At 41.0% G+C, this 15652-nt stretch overlaps 1 protein-coding gene across 2 annotated transcripts in view; it reads right to left on the bottom strand.

Annotated features, from left to right (window-relative positions):
- The window catches only part of LOC125016770 (mannosyl-oligosaccharide 1,2-alpha-mannosidase IA), a 171005-nt gene that overhangs the window by 47431 nt on the left and 107922 nt on the right, over nt 1–15652 (bottom strand). For both annotated transcript variants that reach the window (XM_047599453.1, XM_047599454.1), the window contains exon 4: nt 7047–7127. In XM_047599453.1, the coding sequence (XP_047455409.1) occupies nt 7047–7127 (81 nt within the window). The remainder of the gene's footprint in view (nt 1–7046; nt 7128–15652) is intronic.

Genomic DNA, 15652 nt, shown 5'->3' with positions numbered 1-15652 from the left:
ATGTTGTTCTGGTATTAAGTGAAGTGTTTAATGTAAGAAATAAGGCTTCGTCCAGAGGCGAAGCAAGCCTGCTGGCCAAAATCTGATTCATCGATGATGATATAATAGGAAACGTAATTACACCCTAGATTGTGCTCAGAGGAAATGTTTTCACAATTAAAGGCAATACTATACCTTGTACCGCCTACAGGTTATAGGAAGGAGATCAATATGCACCCGAGACAAGAAAATGACTTTAGGATATTGTTTAAATGTTAAATGAAATTAGGTATCTTGTGCTTCTTGTCACTGTCACCATGTTTCTTGAATAAACCAAGTCATATTTAGCCTTACCCACATACAATATAAACCTGCTTATGATACCTCTTATATTCTATCATCATACCAGCTAACCCAACTGTAATGGCCTTTGTAATGGAGTTTGGTGCCCCGTGCACTCGTTTATACTTCTAACAGTAACCTTATGAGCAGTCTGTATATCCATTAAGCATTTCAACAATTAGTATTTTGAGTGTCAACTCTATCGATTCTTTATTCATTCATTGTCATTTTCTTATGGAACATAAGTACGCTCTCTTGTATCATGGTTAGATTCTATATGTATGCTTTAGTTAGATGCATGTATATTTGTATATCAAAGCCACTTTTCATTACTGCACACATGTTGTTAGACACATGCATGTTTGCAGACTATGATTCACACCAGGACAACATGTGCACATAATGAGGGACTTATCTCTAAGTCAAAATGGCCAACAGCAAACACTCTGCAAGCTCTTGAACAACACGTGTTTGTTTAATCTAGGAAAGATAAAGCCTGAACATGCCTGAGCAGGTGGGCAGCAAAAGCACAAATCCCAATAATCCTCGACACCAACACATCACAGACACCTCTGCTGTGCCGCTCCTCCCACTTCAGTGAAGCCAGGTTTGAAATTTCAAGCAGGCATGGGCAATACATTAGATGGGCGTGCCCCATGAAAATGGGCCTTTACTGAGAAACAGGCTCCATTGTGGACTACAAATGAAATTAGAGCCCACAGGGTTGAATATACATTCAAAGCTTCAATATATCCGTTTCATATGGTCTTAACATCAAGACTTTATCATGATAGAAACATATCTATTATAGAAAAAAGAAAGCATTTAAATTCAGCTGTATCACTGCAGAGAATATCTGGGGAGCTGGGAAATTTCTGGAGGTGTTGTAAGAATGAGATGCAGAGAGAAATCGAGAGAAATACGCAAGAGAGTACGCTTTCATATTCTTTCTGCATATAAGATGGTGATTGAGTTTAAAGACACTGGTTCACATTAGGTATGTTATGAATATAAATTTTGTCTGCATGAGCTTCTCCAGCAGGCGAGCCGAGGTCATGTTATTGGGTCCGAGAGCCAATTCCGTTCGTCTGTTCATGCATGCGGCAGTCACTGATGTGACTTTATAACGTTGAGACAGTAAAAGACTAACATAAATAGAGAAAAGCAATGAAGAAAACATCATCAAGCGTGCAGTTTATTTCTCAGTGCGGTGTGTGTGATAGTGATATTGTCTGTGAGTGAGCCCTCCCTCCTGTTATGACCTAAAATAAAACCATATTTGGAGACAGAAGTGGGTCACCCAAATTAGAAGGAAAACAACTTGGACTGGTGCAAACACCATACCACCCCCCCCACCACCCAACCACCCCCCACTCCCACCCACCCAAAACAAACTCACAAAAAAAAAGAAAACATCTAAAATTATCATATTCTTAAGAACCCATTCCACATGGCCATGAATAAAGACTGAAGTCTATGCTGCGGAGAAAAAGCCAAGGCTGAAATGTAATTCAGTGTTCAGCTCTGCTGCTCCACTCTAGTTCAACACAATGTTCTCGTGTTCCCAACATTCACAAACAGTCCCTCCCACATTTTAAAAGCTGGTAGATTGAAAAATCTTGGCTGGTTGCCCGTGTGAATGTTTTTAATGCAGAATAAAAAATAAGCAGGGAACAAGATAAGAAAAACATTTATTTCCTTAGAGGGAGGACCACAGGTGCATTTCAGCTCTAAGGAAATGTACACCTTGATATCGGTAGCTGTCTATAGTTTTGCCGAAAGCGAATTATTTTTAGAACGGGTGCTCTGACCTTTATTTGTCAGCTCAACAAGAGTAAAATGAGATTCATATTGTGGCTGCTACCAGTGATTGTAATGTCTGACTCCTAATTCTTACTTCATGGACAGGATGTCTCTCTGTCTAGCTTCTTCTTTTTTTTCTTGCGTGATTTCTGTTTCTCCCTTTGCCTCTTTTTTTTTTCTCTTCCACTGATCGTCCACCCCATCTGTCTTCCTTTTTTTTTTTTTTTTTTGCCTCTGTGTATATTGTGTGGACAGTAAGAAGTCCACCACGCACACAGAGGAGAGGATACATTTGAGATGAGACTTTGAAAAATTAAATATATTCCTCCAATCTCACCAAGAAACATTTAAAGCAATTCATTTAGCTCTATAGCTCCTGTTTATTTAGCAACAAACTAACTTTCGTCCACATTTTGTGTACAGCTTCAACTGCAGTCAGTTGCGAGCTGTATATGTGTATAAATAAAAGATGTGGATGAGCACCCAGCTGTCCATCACGTACAAAGGGTCTGACAGCTGTCTGTCACGGCCTGCTGCAGGTTCCTCTCTGAACAACGGGAGAACTGCCCTGGACTCTCACTAGTCAAACAAACAGCAGCCTGCACCAGCACAGTGCCCTCACAAAGTTTGGTATAAATCCAGAGAATATTTTTAAGTTTTAAAGTGCTTTACATTTTACTTTGCTGACAGACAGTGACAATGGTCAAGCCTGGAAAGAAAAGTAACCAACCTGAGACCAGATTTCCAATTGAGCTGCATCACCGTGGCGACATCTTACAGACAAGATGAGTCTGTGGAGGATCCTGACTCACAGGGCGACTATGAGTCCAAGTGGTCAAAGGCAGGCACGAGTTATCAAAAAGACTTTTATTACTGAGCTCCAAGTATGTATATAATATGGGTTATTTCTCTTCGTAGTGCATTTGATGACAAATAAAAATGTAAATCAAAAACAGAAAACACGGTCATATTAAAGCTAGACGTTTTGTTAGACGTCTGAACATATTTTGTTTGTGTAATAAAACTTTCAATCCCCTTAATCTCTATGCAGTCTTATAAAATATTAGCTGTGCAATGTCATACTGATTGTGTACAGTTGCATTAGTGAATACTGAAGAGGATATATTTCTTTTCTCTAAAAGACTCAGTCTCTTGTCACCTCCACGAACACCTCTCTTTCTTGTATACTCCCTCACCTCCTCCTGCACTCTCAAACTGATCACTGTCGCTGATCAGCATATGAATACCCTTCCCGTGTCTTCCTCACCTCCCCTGCTCACCCTTGCCTCCGTCTCCTCCTTCCTCTCGCTGATGAGCACGCGAGCACGCGTCTTTCTTCTCTGCCAGCTGCTGCCTCCCTCTCTCCCTGCTGTTTCAGCTCAGCCCACGGGCAATTTTCACACAAGGCTGATTGAATTCATTCCCTTTCCCTTCGCTTTTTTCCCCTTCACTGTTCTGTGTTCTCGCTGAGGGAAGGGGATGAGGCAACAAGGTCTCGTAACCACACACGTTTCCATGCTTATAAATGGGCACTGACAAATGAAACGCACACCGCACACAGATGATTGCATGCAGGCATGCAGCGCTCCAGCAGGCAGGCCGTGGAGAAATTGGGGTCGAGTTAACATACAAACACGGAGCATTGAATATGCGCAAGCACCTGGAAAGACGTGCATGCTACTAAATATGTACTGTATGTATGGAGACAAATGAAGACATCCAGACCCTTGAATGTCCACTAGTAAAAAAAAAAAAAGATCACTTCATCTGGACCTTTCCTTACAATTTACAGTACAGCGCACTACATTTAGAGTCTACCAGTTAATAGCTGTCCAAATGCTTAAACTGTATTAAAAAGCGCAAAAAACATGACTGTGCACAACTTTCGGTTTTATGGCAAAACTGTCACGCAATCACTATGATGAGCTATGAAGTGTCAGAAATGTCACATTGTTGTTTAGTGGGAGTAGTAAACTAAATATACTCACCAGCAATCAGTAATGACGACAAATGTTGCATCCCTAACTACAAGGCCAAAACAGACGTAGAGGTAGATGCACACACAAGTCTAACACCTGCAGCAATTGCCATTTCTGTCAGAGCCATTTGGCTTGGTTAGGAGCGCGTGATGGTGAATGATGAAAGAGCCGGGTGGCAAAGGCAAATCCCGTCTGAACAAGACATTTAATGTGGGGACCGCTTCCATAAAGACTTAAACGCAAGCCTTCTGGGGCTCCAAGAAAACACACACATAAACAGCACAGCCCAACCGGTCAAAACAACAGGAGGTTATTAATGGTCAAGTGTTGCTCCCGTTCAGCTCCAAGCACTTCTCCAGCAAACTGTGTTCCACGAGGAGCCATAATCATCACCTGCTCCCCGGCAGTCATTTACAGCGACACCAGCTGCCCAATGTCCCCTGGTCAAACTGGATCCACAATCTCGTAATAGTCTCCTGGACTGTATTTCAGTTGATTTACGTCTCTGCAGTGGTGACACACCTTCAATCTGTTGATTTTATCATTCGAATGGAAGACCAAACTCCTAGGAAAAGTCCCTAATGGGTGGATGAGTCGGACCAGGGGATCTGGTAACTATAAATCTCACTGTCAGGGACCCTTCACAGGAAGCACACGGCCCAGCCATGTGATGGATATCTGTGCCAGGGTAAAGCGTATTGATACGTTCGTCAGGAAACTGAGACGGTGTGCTCCATCTTGCAAGAAAGATTGTGCACTGTAAACAATACAAATGAATATGGACGGTAATAGCTTTAATAAAACTAAAAAGGATGGATAGCGACACCAAACCGAAAGACTGAGGTTAAAAAGGAGAAAGATTAAATGTTATAAAGAGGTAGTAAGGTGTCTCTTTTATAGATCGCCTTCGCCCAAACTAGTTAGCGCTCATGTCCTTGTGACACGACGAGACAAAAGCTTCACAGGGAATGTAGTCTGTTCACATTAGAAAACTGCCATTACCAGAGCCATATATAGACATTTCCATGGACCAGTGAATAAAGTGGAAGAATATTTTCTGCATGGCACGGCATTAATGGCACGCAAATGTGAAATAATGGATTCAACAATATATTCTGCTTCAGTAATGTATTCATATTTCACTCATCTAGCAGTGGCGGACAATTTTATGCTGCTCTCCCCTAAACTCTCTTGGCCTGCAAATCAATGTCCATTAAAGCCACTGAGTGTTCATATGTCACTGGATCCTCTCTCCATTAATTCTGCTTCTGCACAGATTTCACTAGCTGGTGCCCAGAGGCGTACAACTTCACTGTATGGTATGTGTGCACGCTCCAGAGGGCTGCTACGAGCAGATGCTCGTTACAGTGACACAATGACCTCTGGTGACTTCGCAATGCACTGATAATGAACTGGACCATTTGTGGTGTGTGTGGTTGTCACAGGCAATTTTTAAGCCTTTATTTATCCTGCCAAGGTTTATGGAGCGTTCGTACTCATTTTCTGGCAAGGCGAAGATTCACACTCATAAAGAGTCACGGCTTCGCACCTGGGCGCTGTCCATCGTGACGGCAGGCCTTTACACTCTGAGCAGCTTCTCTGGCTTCTTCAAGGACACAGATTCATCATAATCAATCCCAAATGTGCACGAAGTGTTTCAGCTTCAAAGCTTCCACACTCACCGCTTCTGTATCTAAGACTTAAGACACTACTGTGGTTTAACAAGCAGCCAACAATGATTAAGGAAGGACCCACCAACCATATACAGCTAGAGTCGAGCTTCCTTTAATGTGGACAGATGCTCTGCCTGTAAAGTCGATTCTGATTATTATGTTGGCCCCACTGACTGAAAGTGAACTGTTCACAAGCCACCCAGCACTGACCTGAACCCTGTAACACTAAAATGATGGCAGTAATAATACCAGCAGGGAGCAAGTCAGTCAAAACACAAACCATGCAAATGAGGCACACTGGGAGTCACAAGGAAGCACGATTCTCCTCCTTTCGTAGATGATAATCAACTTTCCACACCTCCAACATCTATAGTCAAATCAACACAGACATAAAACTGGTAGGAAGCCTTCATCAAACTATAATGTGACATGAAGTAAGTTTCGACCAAATGCAGCTGTAACATCTAGCACTTCTTTATCCGATCATAGACACAAACACCGATCAGGCATAACACTATGACCACCTTCCTAATATTGTATCCCTTGTGCCCCCAAAACAGTTGTGACTCATCAGAGAATGGACATGGGCCTTCTGAGGGAACAGGATGTTGTTAGTGGGGGCCTTTGGGTGCTATTAGTTGAGGGGAGGGGCCTCTGTGGATCATCCCACACATACCTGGTCAGTTTGGGATCTAGTGAATTTGGAGGCCAGGTCACTGTTGAACACATGCGTTCATGTTTGTCACCTTCTCCTATTGAATGAATTCAGTGTTGCCAGTAAAGTTAAGGAAAAAAGTTTTATCTGATAAGTTTTCAGCAGATTTGTTGCTCTACAGTGGGTGGAGCCTATTCTGATTGGCTTTCTAACATTTTAATTTTCATATTAACAATTATGTCAATGTGGCACAGTTACAGCGGGGTTGAAGACATACTGTCCATGTAAACAGTTAAACTGAGGCAGCCTATTTTTAAAAGAGCTGGCTCAGCCGTTACAACAGGCCTTGACGTGTGGCAATATTAAAATACATGTATACTGTATATTTGCATACCTTTTAGACCAACAGCATTGTTTTGGGTCAAAAAACCCACAACATAAAAATACTTAAATGGTATGAGATCATTTTACGTGGGCACAGTGGCGACACACTAATACACACCAACACACTGCTCTCACATTCACGGGCAGCCTGTTCATCATTCAAACTGCAGGGCTGGTTGGAGATAAAGGAAGCAGCAGACTAGAGGCCTAACAGACATCTATTAATCTTACCTCCTCTCCTGTCAGGTAGTACGCCGACAGCAACCCGCCGACATAACGGATGTTCACCTCAAAGAGTGATGCCTCGCCGTTCTGTTGAACCAAGAGAGAGAGATCAAATTGTCAAATTTCAGCCAAGGCCTCAGTCAGGGGTAAAGCAGTACAGCTGCATTTATGAAAAAAAAATGAACACACTGTAGACACCGTCGGTTATTTTTCTGTCTCCCATCGTGGTTTTATTTAATTTATAATTCTAAGATATCCGGTGGATTAATTGCCCTTGGGTAAGCTATAGTCCAGATGTCTACATAAATATTTCCTATCATGCACCGTAAACCATGAAGTGTCTGAGAAGCATGATTATGTAAACAATATTTATCACCTCCAGCTGTGACCATTTGCATTGCAAGTTGAATAAATTTTATAGATGTGTCAGGTGGCGTAATACATCTGCATGTCTCCTGGAAGTGGCCTCACACATAGAAAGTAAACAGAGTGCACTCTCTCTTTCTGTCAGATGTTACAGCTCAATACCTTTCAGTTTTAAGGACATAAAATCCAAACTTTTGTTCACAATAGACAAGAGAGGAGGGGACGTGGCCCACACACTTTTTGGAGATGTGTAAGAGAAGTAAACACAAAGATTAAATCAACAAGAAAAGGTGCTAATGATAAATTGCACCTTTGATTAGGCCTGTGGAGAAAACGAACAACAACAACAACAACAAAAAAAGTCTGATTTCTAACACCCCTGGTGTTGTCCTTATTTTTTAATGATATGAGGAACTCGTATAAGAGCACTCAGGATTGCTCAGGATTATCTTAAATGAAGGATTTGGTTGAGCAGTTACTAAAGCAGCAGGATGGAGTGCACTATGAAGGACCAGTGCAAAATTAATTGCAGTCCCCATGTTCAATGAGTGGATAACAGTAGACACCAGACACTGAAAAAAGCAGCACCTCTTAGTAGAATGAGCCAACAGCTTGTCATTTTATATTATTTGTATATAGTAACTGAATGGTGTGTACACAAAGGTGGACAGTGCATCACCGATTCCTTCTGATGTACACAACTTTATGCAGCCCAGCAACCACAATGTTACTTGTCTTGCGACGTGTCGGATGTAAAGAATTGCATCTCATTAGAATGAAATTATCAGTAAGAGCTAGTTGTGGAGCTAACTGCATGTCAACACCCTTATCCCCCACTGACTTGTTGTACTTTTAGCTTGAAATCGAGGTCCAGGTAGGAGGAGGGGATGTGGTACCATGTCTCCACGATGCAGCAGCCTCTAGTTCTGATGATGAAATAAACATGTTTACGGTGTGTAGTACAAAAAGACTTTCTTGACCTTTAGATCTAACTTTCCCATTAATGGCAACAGCGTGGAGGTGAAGTTTGACATATCTCATGTTTTGAATTAAATCTAGGCTTAAAGGTATGCATTATTGTGTAAGTGTATGGCTGCTTTGACAGTGGCAGGTGGCTGGTCTCACAGGTTGCTAACTGCCTGCCTATGGGTCAACAACTCTTCTCACACTCTATTATTAAAAGAGCCAAAAGATTTGCAAAGAAATTGTTAATTGAGTATGTGGGCATTATTTTTGCAGTTTTATAATGGATCACCACAGCAACACTGAAACTGATTGATTAACCTCATTATTCATCATTAGGACATTGTGTTCTTTAACAATATAATATGCGGATGAAAAATAAGCCAGTATATTCTATGAGCATTAACTGCTCACATCAAAGCGTCAGTACCGGTACTGGTTAGTTTGAGTGAAAAGTTTGAGTGATGTACCCAACACAGTTTCAGGCAGCGGTTCAATATCGTGCCTAAGGCTATTCAGGGACAGGTAGTCTGGTGTTTGATGGACACGTTTGTCACTGTGGGAATAGAACCAGTGACCCTCTGCTTATGAGAGAGTCTCCCCACTCACTGTCTTTGTAAACTTGTTGTAATGGAAATTCCCCCCTCCAAAGAAATCAACTACATGGCCCTGCCTCTTAAAGTCAAGCCAGAAGTCAAAGCCATGTAATCATGTCGCCCGTTGTGTTGTCTGAGAGCCTCTCTCAACTGCAGGGCGGCATCGATTAATGGAGAATACGCTTACTGGTTCACGGTGAGTTTTATTCAAGCATCTCTGCTGTATTATTTTGAAAATTCTATCGCTCCTCTTGTTTTTTTTTTCTTATTTAGTTTCTAAAGGGAACACCATTGAACACCATTTAGACAAAACATATCCAAGTTATATAATGGTACCTTTATAATGGAAGTCAGCTTGATTACAGGCCTGGCAGGAGCAACTCATTCTTCGGCCAATAAAAGTATCAAAAATGAAATTTTAATTTATGTTTTTGTTGTTTGTCCAATAAATAACTGGCTATGTATAGACATGGTTCCTTCCATGTGACCGTGTGCCATCAAACTAAATCTGGGAACATCTGAAATGTCAGCAAAATGTCGAAGGGACACTTTGTGGTCTGAAAAAAACGTTTCTAACCCTTCACTCTCCAAACCTCACTTCTTGCCATGGGTGTAGATATAAAAAGTCAAATTCTAAAGCAACCTCTATTCACTGAGGTAAGTTACACATGCAACATGCCTCAACACATTAGTATCATAGAACATTAGCTTGAGAGGAACATTTCAATTACAACACAGAATGTATTTTCCCAAGTGAAACGTGAAATAAGAGGTAACACTGCATGCGTCTCAATATGTCACCATAATTACTGCCTCTCGTGCCGGTTGAAGGTGGAAGCAGAATCATACTCATTGACTTAGAGACCTATTGAGAAGGAAATTGCTATCTCAAGTGTGGATGATAAGGAAACTGTAATTGGGTGCCAAAAAGGGCAATTTGCTCCTCTTTGAGCATCAAGATGGGGAGTCATTGGCGCCTGTTTAGTGATTTCATTTATCTCCATATACATCTCCTCTTTGAAATATTTATGCACTTAATCACATTTTATATGATGACACTTAGCATAAATCACTAACCCTCAAATGTGTTTGTATATTCATCTACATATCTGATGCTGCCAGTGAAATAGTGCACGGTTTATTCAAGGTGCCAACTTGGCACTACTTTGAAGTTCTGCACCTTGTTTCCAACAGACAGAGTACAAGTCTTGTGCTTTTACAGGAAATATTAAGCTGCAGGCGTTAGCTAAGATTAGCATAAGGACCATTGTTTCCGCACTTTGTCAAGTTTGATTAACCCAAACAAAATTGTGTGTGGTAATTATAGGGCTTCAGAGATGCTGCTAGGCAGAATGTGGTATCTTTAGACAGAGTCAGCTGAGGTGTTTTCTGTCTTCTGCTAAGTTAAGCTAACGGGATCCAGCTTCACATTTACCATATAAATGCATCAACAGATACTAATCTTCATCATTCCAACCTCTGGCATAAAAAAAGCACTTATTTATGACTAGCCAAAGTAAATTGAATGTTGTTCGATAACATTTTGTTGTTTGAATCCTATAATGACTTTTATCAGTGAAATCAGAAGAAAATTATGCAGGATTTCCTCAAACACGACTCATGTACACACCTCTGATGTGTTCAAAAACCTACTGCTCTCCCACAATACGAGCCAGTGGAATGTTTAACTCTTAACAAGTAAATGAAGAAGAAACTTTTTCCAGATGCTGAACTGTTTTTGTGATAGCATGCACTGTCCCTGTCATGTTTTATGTGAAGCTGAACAAGCAAGGTACAGGTTTCACTCTATGAAGTCAGCATGCTGCAGACGTTTCCAGTGACAAAGCACCGCTGACTGTGGTGGGGCAGCCAAGCTGAGCTGACTTTCCAATCCTGAAATAGGTATCCCATTCAGTAATGGCACAACAATGGCAGTGATTAGGAATGGAGTGTCTATTTATCACCAGCGACCGTGGCTCTCAGTGGCAGAAGGTACATTAAGAGAATGGAATCCATCCTCACAAAGATGTGCCAATTAAGAATTTTACTTCAGTACAGACTCAATAAATCACTCGGCATGCTTTATGGAAAACTTCCACTCATACCGATTTGAAGATGTACTGTATCCTGGGAGCACAACTCAAATGGTTTCCGTTTACGTTTGCATTTAAATCTATTTCTCAGCAACGGCTTATGTAATTTTCTTCTTTTTTTTTTGCAAATAGGACAACTGTTCAGATTTGCCTCTCCATCACATCAACTCAAAAAAGAAAAGCAAAGCCCTACGGCTCAGAGAACACACACTGAACAGTGAAACGCTGGCGTAAATCAATCCAATCATCTGACAGCAAACACAATATCAAGAATGAAGATTAAAAAGTCCTCTGAAAGGCTGTTTTCATATAAATACAAGTGCTGCATTTATTGTGCAGAAAGTCAAGATAAATAACTGCTTGAATTTGACTCTGGCTGAAACTCAAGGTAAAACTGGTTGGATTTTAAAAGGTCTGTCAATGTATGACAAATATTAAATAAAATTTTTGCAATGGCACTTATTCTCTTGACATCTCTCTATGTTCATCTGGTCAAGTGCCTTGTGATCCTATCTTTTAATGTATTTTTTCCAACCTCGAGGCTATCCTAATCCCATGTATCCATTTCTGTATCAGTGATAAAATAACATTGTCAACATTTATGGAAAAACAGATATCTTCACTTGGATCCAGGAGGAAAGAAATCATAAATATAGGCGTATGTTTAATTGTCTTGGAAAAAAAAAAGAACAAAACATGAAAGGAATACTGAATTCCATCATTCCCACATCATTCCCAAAATAACTAAATTCCCCTTAAGACACTAAGAGTTGCACACCAGAGTTGGGTTTATCTGTGCTGCTTCTCCTGGAGGGCTGCTAATGCCCGCCGCAGTGAGCGTAAGTGCTCTCCTGCAAGCGTGACAAAGAAATCTGGTGAAGTGAATAACACTTGCTTTTACTTTTTTCTTCTCACCCTTCTTCACGGAGCTGATGCTGAGGACCTAATTAGGAGACAGCACCAGGCAGAGAAGAAACAAAATCTTGCACCGACACCACAAACACCACCACCTAGATGAAACCTAACCCTGCAGTTTCTCTTCTCAACCTGCTGTAGAGGAAGCCGAAAGACCATCTGCATAATAATCACTCAGCAGTCGCACTGAGTGTGGACTGCAGCCTTAAAGTACAAGAAGAAAGAAACACAAATTGGCATTTGACTTTAAATCTGTTTGTCTGTTATCTGCCAGCTTTCTGGAAGCTGGTAGAACACTGCTTGTTGAAAATACTGTACGCAAGCATGTAAACACTGCCTTAATAATACGTGAAATATTTAATTATGCACATTACTGGAAGAAACATTATCATTTTAATTGTTCTACATAATGTAAATTCACTGTAGGAGAAAGCAGTCAGAAAAGAAAGTTCATTAACAAGGGTAATGACTTGCTGGTTACATTGCTGTGGAACCTTGTAGGCGTTCTGCTTCATCAGCACCATGCAAGGTTGCTGACAGCATTTGCTACTGGTTTCTTTGCTGATGAGTATTCCACATGCGTGGCAAAGATTGCTGTCATACTCAGCCCAGATTTGCTTGGGACATGCGCCTGATTGGCATGGCCGCCATGTTGCTGTGCGCCAAGGAGCTGAAGAGACTGTTGCCCAGTGGTGTGTCCTGCTCAGGCGTTAATGTAATGATTTACTGCTAATAAAGAGGCATCATTGTCACTGGGCAGATGACTCTCAGCATTGCTGCCATCCAAGCTTCGACTGGCTTCCACATTTCAAAGCCAAATTAGTCGGGTGTGACAGAAAAAAAATGACTCGATGAGCCAAGGATAAAAATTAAGCAGATGATTGCCTCTCCTAGCAGAGCTGGTGATTCACACTTACTGGCTGTGATTTAACTTAACATTGCTAATTAACACGGAGAAATCATGAAAGGGACCAATTTGATGCTGCTAATCCAATCCATGTCCGTCTACCGTACTGCACGGTCAAAGCTACTGCCTCTGCTGGACAACAGCTGCTTCTCTCCCTGCAGCTCCTTTCAGAACAGAAAGTTGCAGCTGTTCCTGTTTTTTTTTTTTTTTTTTTTTTTCATTCTTATTGTGCATTAATTATGGTCTTGACCAGCGTCCAAGCTATGAGAGCACTACATGACATTAGCGTTAATGACCACTAACCTCTGGAGCATGACAAACAGCCTTCTTAGATGCAAATGGAGCTCTTAATTTCATACCAATAAAAAGAGAAGGCCTCACAAATAATGAGCTCGATAACATGCGTGGAGGAGTGAAGAGAGAGTGAGAAGAAATCTGTTTTTTAAAGTGTCACCCTTATGAATTAAAATTGAAGAGTTAAAAATTGTTTAGATGAATGTATTTTCATCACTATCTATAAATCACTGAAGTAATGATGACCCACTGATGAAAGTGCTGCAGTATTTATATAATTTAATTATTTGAAACTGGGTGTCTTTCAGGAAATAACACAGTTATAAACACTAATGAACTAACTTTGAACAAATTAACACCAGGATACGGATGAGGAATGCAAAACCATGGTGGTTTCAGAGGATGCTAAGGAAAACCAAACTTTTCCTACTGCTGAGGCTTCACATTAAAACTTTTATTACGAGAGAGTCACAGGAAATGGAATGCATGAGCTGAGCATTTAACCCCACCAAACAATGTGTCCACAGACTAGACGGCCACATTTAGGAGAAGATCAGCTGAGTTATTGCAGGAGGGTAATTGAATAAGAATGAAAGTGAGCTGTTAGATGAAGAGCTGCAGTCGGCGGCCACATCCCTTCAACTGCCAGATTTAACTGCAGTTCTCAGAGCAGTTGTACAGTTGTTAACAAAATTACAACAAAAGGCTGTTGATTGTCTGGCTTCTTTAACAATAGCTTGTTTTACTGGCCCCATTATTCTTAAACTGCATGTCCAGATTATCGTGGTTTGTCAAAAAACAATCGAACTATAACTAAAAGAGGACTGCATAATCAAGTTAATGAGGGTTTGTCAAGCGGACATTGATCATTACCGCATGTTAGCATATTCCAAGAGACTGACGTCCCCATTTCAATTCATTACTCAGAGCAGTGTTGTTATTTGGAGCCACCCTAATGACACATAAAATAAGTGATTAAACTAATCAAAAAGGGCTTATGCTGCATTGAGTGAGCTCCTTTTAATTTCTCAGCCGCAATCAAAAACACAAGGGAACTTTTTTTTTGTATCATGGTAATCTGAACTGTGATTGTTGCAGTTATTTATTTTATTTTAACCGACAGTGTCTTTTTGACTTTACTGCTGCAACTCTTGTTACATTCCAGGGATGACGTTTTACAAACCGTCACTGACCGTTCAGAGTGAGGGATTAATGAATGGCCTATTGGCTGATACTTTGAATCTGGTCAGGTCTGATTTACACTTTATGTCTTAGATAACACTTATCCTTTAAACCCCAGTAATTAATCAGCGTCGAGCATCTCCTTAAAAATCATCAGGCACATACTGACAAAAGAGTATCATAAACGTCTCATCTAAATGCACTGACTTGTGAATTACCAGTCTGGTGAATAATTAATCAAATACTGCCAGGGTGATAAATTATAGCTGAAGTACAACCCAGCCCATCAACCCTCCATCTCTTTTACTCAACATCCCATCTTTTGAGCTGCAACTGAGAGAATATTTGTCTCTCTGCATCTTCCTATTTTCAGAGCTTGTCTTTTTGATGCGATACATAGACACACACGTCGTCACGAGCAGCATTGTGTGCACTGGTCTCCGCTCGCCGTCTCGTGGGGGATGCAGCTGCAGCCCTCCACCAAGCCTTCTATGATAATGCTTGGGTCTCGTGGGACGTTGCTACGCTCTCACCCTGCGGTTATTATGCACCCCGCTAAGGTCCACCTTCCCTCCTCCTGACTTTGTGATAACAGTCTGCCTCTGCGTCTCTTCACACGCCTCCCACTATTTGGCCTTGCAGACTGAGCCACATCCTTCACGTTGTCTCAGAGGCACTGGAGGCTGCCTGCTCCCAAAGTGCCGAGAAGAAAAAAGAGGCACTTGAGCTCCTAATGCTACGCTGTATTCACGATAACATATGGAACGTCCAGTTATGAAAATGAGATCATTAACCAATCTAACTGATGCATCCATTATAAACACGTTTCAGTATGCTTGCTTCACATAACTTCAGTAGCAGGAAAATTAAACTAAAACCTCCATGACACAGTTGTTTCAAAGGCATCATTCTGTGCTAAATTAATTTATGCAGAAAGACAGTTTCTCATCTTTGGTTTGCTCTCCAGCCTCTGGAACATGTGTCTACTATATGTGTTACTATAATCCCAAGTTAGTCGCTACTAGTTTTGCTTGTGTGCAGTTTGTTGCTTGTAGGAATCGTTCAGTGAGTTTATCAGAGCTGCTGTGGCTGGAAACACTGGTGAAAAATCTTTAGTTCAGGGGTCTTCAACGCTTTTCTGACCAGGACCCCCAACCTGGTGGAGAGATGTAGTAGGGACCCCCGACCTTCCATCTTAAGCTCAGCCAAGTGCCATTTCTTTTTTTGCATTCAATATTAAACTATTGAAATAATACATAGGTTTAAATATTCTTTATTTATTTATTTATTTTTTAC

This window comes from Mugil cephalus, chromosome 11, assembly GCF_022458985.1.
Source record: "Mugil cephalus isolate CIBA_MC_2020 chromosome 11, CIBA_Mcephalus_1.1, whole genome shotgun sequence".
NCBI classification, from domain to species: Eukaryota; Metazoa; Chordata; class Actinopteri; order Mugiliformes; family Mugilidae; genus Mugil; species Mugil cephalus.
The sequence above is the reverse complement of the archived record's forward strand: the minus strand, read 5'-3'. Positions and strand labels throughout refer to the sequence as shown.